This window comes from Apis dorsata, unplaced genomic scaffold (genome assembly GCF_000469605.1).
Source record: "Apis dorsata unplaced genomic scaffold, Apis dorsata 1.3 scaffold_194, whole genome shotgun sequence".
Classification (NCBI taxonomy): domain Eukaryota; kingdom Metazoa; phylum Arthropoda; class Insecta; order Hymenoptera; family Apidae; genus Apis; species Apis dorsata.
Window position 1 is genome coordinate 635,094 of NW_006263478.1, and position 11,044 is coordinate 646,137.

At 33.9% G+C, this 11,044-nt stretch overlaps 1 protein-coding gene across 4 annotated transcripts in view; it reads left to right on the forward strand.

The window, feature by feature from the left end:
- LOC102677890 (tyrosine-protein phosphatase non-receptor type 13-like) overlaps window positions 1-11,044 on the forward strand; it is a 158,438-nt gene that overhangs the window by 142,640 nt on the left and 4,754 nt on the right. For all 4 annotated transcript variants that reach the window (XM_006614605.2, XM_031509962.1, XM_006614603.2 and 1 more), the window contains exons 5-7: window positions 8,627-8,820; window positions 9,615-9,794; window positions 10,645-10,970. In XM_006614605.2, the coding sequence (XP_006614668.2) occupies window positions 8,627-8,820; window positions 9,615-9,794; window positions 10,645-10,970 (700 nt within the window). The remainder of the gene's footprint in view (window positions 1-8,626; window positions 8,821-9,614; window positions 9,795-10,644; window positions 10,971-11,044) is intronic.

The window sequence follows — 11,044 nt, forward strand, 5'->3', positions numbered from 1 at the left end:
AGCAATTGACGTTCGTACGTGTGTGTGTGTGCGTAGATAGGAGAAAAAATAAAAGATCGATATTTACATATATCGTATAAAACCTTTTATAATTTTGTAACACGAGCCATTGAACGATTTTTATCGATTGTTTGCCTGAAAATAACGTATAACGATCGCGTGTTCAAGAGGCGTTCACCGAATCGAAATATAAATTCAGATGGATTTATTAATGTGATGGTTAATTTAATCCGCCACTGGAGCGGAATATAATCAGAAAACTGGAAAATTGCAGCTCGTTTAATCTAGAGTCTTCTTCTCCATAAGATTCTTCTCCATTATCTTCTTCCTTCTATGAAAAAAATTCATAGAATCGAGTTAACAACGCATTTAAGGGATAATTTTGATAAATTAATATTATTATTATTATTAATAATATAACATAAATTAAAATATTTTAATCAAATTAGTAATTAATTATAGAATATAAATAATTTCAATCTAAATAAAATATTGCGATTAATTATGATCGAAATATTGCGATACGAATGGAAATTTTTTGCGCAAAAATGAAAATGTGACGTGAAAAGTTTAAATTGGTCGCATGGAAACTAATATCGAACTATTGAATTAAGTCGTAAGATATTTCGAGTACGGTTTTCACTGAACAACTCATAATTCGGTTACAGAGTTGTTATCGGACTTTAACACCCCCGCGTCGCGACGTTCTTTTTTATATCCCAGAACTTGGAACGAATGGACCAACTTGTGCAGAAAAACCCTCGCCACTTTAATAACAGTTTCTTGTTGTGCAATGTAATGTATCGACTAGATGGAATTACGTGGACGATGGTGAAAAGCGACCGGTTTCTTTACCTATTTGAGAAAAAGATCTTTATGAAAAGAGAAGTTCTCGATCGAGGGTAATAGAAATCGACAAGTTTACAATTGAATTTTCTCGATGAATGGAGATACACGGTAATAATAAAGAAATGTTGCTTTATTGAACGAAATTTTACAAAAATTGGTAAAAATTAATATTTGTAACATCGAGAGTATAAATTTTGATTTACGTATTTTTATGATCGATATTGTATTTTGCTTTGATTTTATACTCATAATAATTTTATAATCGTCAACCGAGGAAAGAGAAATGATTATTTCTAGTATTATCCAAAGATTAACGTGTTCACGAAGAATATAATTTAACCTGGCTCTACTTAAAACGAAAATTTTAATTACGTTTCACACGAGTTCCATTAAAAATAAATCTTAAAAACGAATTACAAGATTTTCTGTGCCAAGATAAATTTTTATTCCTTCTAATTTCCATCTCTACGATTTATTTTTCACAAAAGACGAAGTTTCCGCCACGAACTTTGAAATTACTTACTTCATTATATTAGTTTCCAATTTCCGATTAATTTTCCAATTAATGCAAAGTTAATATTCCTACTAGCATTACCTGAAAATTGTTCCTCGAAATTTTCATTTCCGTTCCTTGATTCCTTAATTCCTTCGATATTAAACTAAAATTCTTATAAATCTGTTGTCTGTCAAAATTGTTCGCACTCCTTGCAACTAAATATCAATCCAGCTCACTTTTTCTTAAAAATTCCACATAGCCCTTGTCAAAAATTATCGAATATATTCCTCTCGAAAATATTTTCTATCAAAAATCGAACGTTCATATTCGTTCGACAAATCCCTCGACATCGAAGATCAAACAGTGTAAGATGGGACAATCTATTCTATGTAAAATATACCTTTAAAAATATACTTTTAAAATAACACCATCACATATATATACATATATATATACACATATATAGACAATTTTAAAATAATACCAACTCGAATATCTACACAACTTCGACAGTTGATTTTACTTTTACTCGCTTGTGCATCGTAAATTATTTATCACCGTTGGACGGCCATCACAGCTTTCGAAATTACTTTGAAAATAACTCGATGCTTTCCGCCGCGTCCACTTCTCCCCATATTTACGATCGCACGTCCAATCGAATCTGTTGTGCCCTGCTGGATAAATAGAAAAACGTCTCGTTCCCAGTTTCGTCACGATAAGCAAGTGCACCGGAGGATTACGCAATAAATCGAGGGCGAGATAAATTCGTGGGGCGAGGGGAGACATGCATCTTCGTTTCCGGAAAACGGCAAAAGCAATAGCGCGCAGGCTTATCGCCAGATATACGTACGTAATTCTGCTCGACGCCAACTTTCGATACAGACGGATAAAATCTTTTTACTTACGAAGGGATATTTTGCAAACACGCGAGACAGGAATATTAGAAGTCTCTCTCTTCGTATTATATTCGAAAGATACTTTACACAAGAGACATTCTTATTGGCTGATATTTCGTTAATTATTACGAGGCGGTATTTACGAAATTAAAAAAGATTCTGATATTAAAATGGAAAAATTTATAGTTAACAGAGATAATTTTATCGATCGATATTTTGTTATGTTACACGTAATATATTTATAAGATATTTGCCCGATGCACCTCCTCCAATATATTAATAATATATTAATTACTAAAATTACGATCAAAGGCGCGAGAGACAGACAAATAATAAATATCAGGATTACGCTAATAAGATTAAAATCCAATCGAACCAAATACGAAACATTATTTATACAGCATAAATCTCGAACACTCCTTCTAACTATTGATTCGAACGCTTAGAGATAAACGATATTCGCAATTAATCACAACAACAGGTGTATCGATTCGCTGGAAACCCAGATGATGCCAAGACACCGGTTTAGTCAATATCGCGTTATAATCCCGAGCGGTTATCAAAGTGTCGAAACTATGGACAATCGACAAACTCCATATTCCATATTCGATACGGTACAGTGGAGCTCAAGACGCAAATCAATTTCTCAAAGAGCGTTTAATTTAACCGTTTAATTATCCGTTGATCGACGAGGATCAAAACGACGGAGGAGGATCTTGGATGAGGATCTTCGACTGTCGTCGGTAGTTGTTCATACATGATCTGCAAACAGGGCGGATCTAATCTCGAAACTAAATCGAAACGTCTGCCGAGTGGAAAGGGCACGGTATCAAAGCGAGGAGGAGCTAATAACCGAGAGGCCACTTTGCACGAGATTCGAGCCACCACGGGATATTACCAACACTTGAAATCACGGGAAATAGGAGCGCGATCGTTCCTCGCGTCGCGATCTTTCGAGTAATTGACCGCTGCAAGATGAAATGAATTCTGAAGTGAGGTTATGTTTGTGGATTATTGTTGTTTGTCGTAGGTGAGATTTTGAAATGGAAGAAGAAAATATATAAAAGTATAAGTATAAAAAATATATTTGAAATACATATTTTAAAATGAGAGAGCGGAATGAATTCGAGTGAGGTTATGTTTATGATCTGGATTATGATCGTTGTGATAATGTGGGATAAGATTAGTAAGTAAGAAAAAAAATGTAGAAATACACACGCGTATGAAAAGTGTAATAGAATCAATATTTGATTTGATAAGAAAGAATGAGTTAGTAGAATGAATCGATATACGGAAATGGGTCACTGGAAAAAAAAGGGGGGGGGAATTTTCTGTTAAATCTTATCTAAGCCGTCGTGGGAAGTATCACGTGGGCTTCATTGTAAAACAGCTAAAATGGTTATTAAATACGCAAGAACGCTGTATTTAAAAAAAAGAAAAAAGAAGAGAAAAGAAAAGATGGAAGATTTAAATAAATCGTGAAAAAAATTTCACTGCAATAAGGAAACTTGTATAAAAATGGAAATGAAAAAGTTTCGAATAAAATTTAGTATTATTTTAATAACTTTTTCTTTTTAATAATGAAATATTAACATATCATTATAAATAGAAGAAATATTTCGAGTAAAATATGAATTAATAAATATCAAATCACATCACCGTCCGCCATAATTAAATGCGCGCGCCGTTTTTTTCGTTAAAATGTTATATCCATTAACGCGGGAAAATTTGATTTTTCACGTAAGGTAATGAAATACATTTATGCACGCGAGTCTCGAATAAATACTTCAGAGAGCGAATATTTTCGTTGTATATAATATTATACATATTAATGAATTTCCTCGCTTTTAGTCAAGTGCATTCACGGGCGATATTTCAAAGTGTAATAAAACTGTGATTAAACGAGCAATAGTGATATAAATAATAATAAACGAGTAATAAAAGTAATATCCGTGAATTAACGAATTAACTCTGAAACGAAAGAATCGGGGAAAAAGAAAATATTGCGCGAGATAATACACGATTAAAAGAGGCAATTAATATAATCGTCTAATTAAAATTGATCGATTGACAAACAAAGAGAAACGTAGAAAATAAATGGGAAACGGATACTCTTCGATTCCTCTCATCAAAGGTGAATGAAAATTAAATTAATACATTTCAACCATACCTCTCAAATTCATGGATCATAAATTTTGAGCGGATACTCCATGCTATTTCGATTCTGGCTCTGGGCTTTTCTATTTAACGGTTGAGCCTTGGATTTCTCTTTAACTGCAGATAGGATTGCTTAAATTAGTGCTCACGCTTTACCAGAATTTCGAGAGCTTGCTTGGAATTAGCAATTTGGCAATTGCATGCATATGTAGATATTTGCATTACATTCAGCCCATTTGTGTATTTTTATTACACGGTATGTTCACGCTATTTCACGTATCAGTAAGTTTTTTTTTTTCTTTCTTATTATTGAAATTGTATAAAAGTAGATATATAAGAAAATATTTTGTACATAAGTTATGGCCATTAATCATAATTTTTAAAAAGAGGTAATATTAACGATCAGTGAAGAAGAAATTTTAAACCTTTGAATTTTTCGCTAAATTATTTTTCGAACGGTTAAATGGTTTTGCAAATATGCAAATTAAACATATTCGATAACGGGCACATGCGCAATTTAAGTATAAAGTTATTATTAAATATTTGGGGTAATTACCGTTGATGCGAATATTAATTATGATATGAAATTCTAATGACGTATATAGCTCAGTATAATACAATGTTTCATGCCTCAGTTATGTATAAAATTGGAAAATAAAATGTAAATTAGTATTTTTAAACAATATCTATTATCTTATTTTGCATATAATATCGATGTAATTTGAGATCGATCGTTTTAAAATTACATATTCGAATTATCTTATTTAAAATTTTTCTTCTAATAAAGTTTAAAAAATTCTCTAACAGGAAATTCATTAGGCGAGTTATTAAGTTAAGTTACCGCGAATAATAAATTCAAAAGTGAAAAGGAAAAAAAAGAACATTAATCTTCTTGAACTGGACTCACGCGTTCTCTCCTTTGTTCGTTTCCATTCCATTAATATTACACGTTGTTCCTTTAAGCGTGAACGAACATTGGAAGTTTTTCATTCTAATGACAAATTTCTCAAGATGAGACGCGTTTCTTACAATGTCGAACATCAATTATTAATTACAAATTCGTTTTGAATTTCTTTCTTTCTTTCTTTCTTTCTTTGTTCCTCGAATCTTAAAGAATAGAAAACTTCATGATCCAAAAAAAAATTAACCAAAAAATGTAATCGTGTAACGAGTTCAATGAATGATCACGATCGTCCAGCACACAGCTATGTTGTCAAACAAACAAGTTTCTATTTAAACGATATTAGCAATGATATTAGCAGCAATAACGATGCGGAATATCACGGTTGAATTTTACGAGGCGTTTATCAAACGCCGACAAAACCATCCACTCCATTACTTCCAAACAATCTAGCCGGCGATAAAACGAACGTTTTCGGTCGAAATTCTGAAACTACGAAAATCCGTGGTATTATAAAATGAGATAGTTCACCGGAATAAAACGCAATTTGACGTTACGTGCGGATTCTTCACGCTTGAGGATTTCCCGCCCGACTTAATTCCCGCAAATCTGTTAAATTTTCGAACGACGATGCACATATTATTAAACACAGTTTTCCCTAGTTTTGATTTAACGTGTTCAATCCGCGACGGAGGAAAAGTTAACGAAATTAAAAAAAAAATTTGCACACGCTTGTTCAAAAAGTTCATCGTAAAAGTTTATCGTATATACGAATCTTTTCGCCCTTTCTTTTTATTTATTTATTTTTTTTTTTTTTAATAAAATAACGTCGAATCAATCGAATTATATTACTACTTTTTTACCATCGTTTAAATACAAATGTAAAATATCGTGACGAGTTAATTTTATTGATTAAAACAATTTATTCGTTTTATTCGTTTATCGCGATTACGTACATTTAAAAAAGGGAAACGATACACAAACATCGTTTAATAAACCTTTATCACCGTGAAATACCTACTTTCCCCATTCTCTCTGATTCTCTCTACCCTCTTCCTATTTCAATACAATTCCAATTTCTGCAAGCTCGAGAACCCGAGACCAATTTTAATTTTACCTTTTTTCCCCCCCCCGAACCTTTCCTTCCACGAACACGCGATTAAACTGGTCCAAATTCGTTCCGCATTCGAATTTTCTCTCACCCCATCCGTAACCGGCGATAATGACAGATGGCGAGCCGTAAATCGTTCGGATATCGATTCTTAAACTTGGCCGGTTTCGAGAGGATGATCAGTCGTTCGGGATATCCACGATTTCGAAACGATGGGCGAACAATGGCCGATGCTCTTTCGGTGGGAGATCGACACTGCGCGATCCCGGACAATAAACGTGTGACAAACGTAAATTACCCGTTGAGAGGGGAACCGATCTGAATGGGGAACAAAGTGAACAATACGCGCGATATGTCGTCCGGATCGGGTCAATATCCGGTAAAAGGCGTGTCATTTCGAACTGGTATTCCATGCTAAGTCCATGGCCGAAAAAAAAAGGAAAAAAAGAGAGATCGAACTCAGAGAGAGAGAGAGAGAGAAAGAGAGAGCGAACGCGGTTAAAGCTGCGATCAATTTCATTGATCGTGATAATTTGTCTTTTACAAAAGTCGATGATGGACGTTTGATGAGATGATAATTATCGGGATCGATTCGGTTTGAGGACTATTGAAAAGGTAGAAAATGTATCGAGAAATGTATTCTCTTTGATGAGAAGATATTATTTAGGAATCGAATAAAATTGTTTTGTTAAAAATGTCGTATATCATATTTGTCATTGTGTTTTTCAAGTTTACTCAGTTTAATTTTTGTTTCCTGTTTTCTTTTAGAGGGGAAAAAAAAAGAGAAGCGTGATAGGTAAATAAAAATCTGTTAGAATGTATGCGTTACATGGCATAAATCTCTGTTAACAAAAACTTCTATATGGGAAAAATTGAAGCGAGCTATTTCATGATGTATGTATATAAATGATGAAATAAAAATCTCGAAATTTGACGAATATACAATCTTTTTGAAAATAGATTTTTTTTCAATACTCAGTACCAGATATATTTACACAAGTTGAAAAACAAGTTGAAAACGTTTACAAAAACGTTTTTCTCTTCTTTTTTTAATCCCAAATTCCTTTAAATCTTCTTAAAATCTTTCTTTAAAAAAAATTATATAAATTTCTATCCTAAACCTAAAATCTTCCTCGACGAGAAAATTTACATCGCAAAAAGATAATCATTACTTCTCTCTAGATACTTGCAAAATTTCAGATAGATTTCAAAATTTTCATATTTCATGGTGGGATAGTTCGAAATTATGGGGCCTTCGTAAAAGTCATTATAACAACTGAAATATTCAAGGTTTGGTGGCGTATAAGTGAGGTTGCACGGACGAGAGGGATGGAAAATAATTGTTCGAGTTCCAGTTCCAATTCCAAATATTAGGTCATGCGTCAGAGAGGATCGTAAATTACAAACGGACTACAATTTTGGGGAATGTAGACCGGGCACAGGTAAAAAAGAACCGGTGTGCTCCTTCCTCTTGTTCGCGATATAAATATTTACGGAACGGCATGCTCTGCCTTTGCAGTGTAAACGAACGATTCATTCGCTTTTTCGTTTGCTCTCTTTGTACCCATTCGATGGAAATAAACTGGTCGAAGTATGGTGTAGCACGAAACGAAACGTTCGATCTATGTTTTTCGTGAATTTGTTGTTGAGGTGAAATCGTTTAAAAATTGACATATGTCCTCCCCATTTAAGAAGGATACATGTATCGAAGGTATTGAACTATATTGATAAAAATATTTTAATTAAATTTGATTTATACGTGAATGTGTTATATTGACGACGAGTTGATGTCTAAAATCGATTAAAAATCTTATTATTTAAATTATTTGTTTAAAAAATAAAAATTTTGGAATAATTAACAGAATTGAATATGTGATTTATAAATTAATTCGCGGTATTTTTTTAAGTTAGAAATCTGTATCTGTATATGAATTTATTTCTTATTATAAATCATAAGAATTTACTTTATTTTAGACTACCATGAAATATATAAATATTATATTTCGATTAAAAAACGATTAATTAACAAAAAAAAAATTCGTATGATATATCTAAGGATACATCCGTTCGAAAGACAGCAATTATAATTTCGTTATCCTCGTCGTTAATTCGAAGCAGATTTTTCTCCTAGGACATTTTAAAGAGAGAAAAAAAAAAATAAAAAAAACTTTGAAGCAGTTGCTTTGAAATTAAACGGCACTTTGTATGATTTTCAGAGAGCACGTTCCGAGTGACATTGCAGAAAAGCAGCCGAGGACTTGGCTTAAGCGTTTCCGGCGGTGGGACAGCCGGCCCTGTTAGGGTAAAAAGACTGTTTCCTCAACAACCTGCAGCCTTATCCAACAAACTTCAACCTGGCGATATACTTTTGGCTGCCAACGGAATTCCTTTAACCGGTCTCACTAACTATGTAAGCAAATCAGCATATGTATATAGTTTTAACAAATTTCTCCTCTTTTTTAAAAAATTTTTTAAATTAATTAAATTAAAAAAACTCGTTGAACAATGATATTTGTACGTATTTTCATCCGTGTTTCGAATCGTTTATCAAATTGTTCAACAAGTTCGTGCATAAGATTTCGTTAATTAATAATTAACGGGTTAACCTCACGCGTCTGAGGTCCACAATATTAAACCGATATTGCATCTCGATTCTCGGGAGACAAACGGGGCGACAACGATAAGATAGGCGACGATCTTTACTCCGAGTTCCGGATGTAGCTGCATTATGCTAATCAAATGCAAATCTCGTAAGAGCTACGAGAAGACAAACCCGTAGCTCCCATCTAAAGCTATAGTAATCGCTATTTTGTCGCAGCCAGCTCATCGCGTTAAGCGGTGAGCATAAGTGGGATAGAAGATGAAGAGAGAACGCGTGGTTTGCAGCCACGTGCAAAGCTCATATTCTTCATAAAAGAAAAAAGAAACGAGAATTCTTAGATATTATTATATGTGAATATATCACGTTTCCTAGAAACGTTTAAAAAAAAGATTGTAAATTAAAATTACGTACAATTTTCACCTTATCTGTAAAGATAAATATAAAAAAGAATAGAAATTAAACAACAAATTGATGGGTATGAAAGGCTACTTTAAATTTTTGATATATATAAACGATAATTTATTATTAGCGAAGATATATAAATATAAATATATTTTTCATCGTTGAAGAAAATTATTAATTTTATCTGCAACTTGTTGCAGGAGGCCCTCGAAGTTCTACGAACGACACCCAGTACTGTCGAGTTAGTGGTGTCCCGACTTCCGGGTGATATGAGTGTCACACCACCGGGTGCACCACCACCACCCCCAGCAAGGCGTGAACCACCACCACCATTGCGAATACTCAATCCTCTGCCACCCCTTCAAATCGAACCCTGCGGCGTAAGTAACTTTTATCAGGAAATCCTAGATAGCTGAATTTCCTGCATCAATGAATCGCACACCGAATTCCACAATTTTCCACTCCTTTTAAACGAGAGATTGAAATTGACACGCGATATATTATATCGTTATTAGACGAGAATAACAACGATTTAGTAAAATCTCTTTTTGCAAAATCATTCTTTCTTCAATGTTTCAAATTTATTTAGTGAAAAATTTTTATTAGTGAAAAATTCTATGCTCCTGTCGTACAAAATGAATAACGAATGTACTATCTGTTACATGTAGAAAGTCCTCCTTCCCTCCAAGAGGAATACGAAATTTGATCAAAGTTCGTTTACAATTTAGATTTCCGAGGGGTATACACGGTTTTCCGATGCATTTATAATAAATCCCTCGTGTTCCTACATCGAACACATCAATGAATATGAATCGGATAAAAACTCATATTATAAAGCAATTTATTCATAACTTTTTTTCTCATTACACGTATTTAATTATAATAACGTATATACCTTCGTTATATTCTTTTTTATATCTTAGTTTCAATTTTTTACATCCAACGAAAATTTAATAATTTTCTACTTTAATCTTTATTTGTTGTGTAACCATAAATATGCACGTACACGCAATTTTAATTTCATTTCTTTTCCAAAATATTAAGAGAGAAATTCCTCTTTCAAAAGTTTCAAAATTTCCTGCTTTCCAACAAAATCTCAATTCCGAATTTCCATACGTATAGCTTGCTCTTTCATTTCCGCAAAGGGAAGCGCTAATCCCGAACGATTTGCCACAGAGAGAGGGGGGGATTAAACGAACTAAACTCTTTCGTTAAATCGCTCCCTGCCAGGAATTCGACATAGAAATGACAAAGGTCGGTGGCAGTCTGGGCTTCACTCTGAGGAAGGCGGATAGCAGCGCGCTCGGCCATTACGTGAGGGCATTAGTACGTGAGCCAGCGTTGAGCGACGGACGAATTCGACCCGGGGACAAAATAGTCGCCGTGGACGGTGCACCGTTGTCGCCCATGAGCCACGAAGAGGCTGTCCAACTGCTGCGACAATGTGGACCGACCGTGAGATTACGATTGTACAGGGATCTCGCGCAAACTCCTGTCTCCGCTCTTTCTCCGACCGAGCCCGATCATCCACTCCGTCCACCACGTACCAGTTTGAGGTATATAAACTTACTTACCCCCTTTACAACAAACTTAACGAATTTCTTTCTTCGCATTTTTTTTTTTTTTTTTT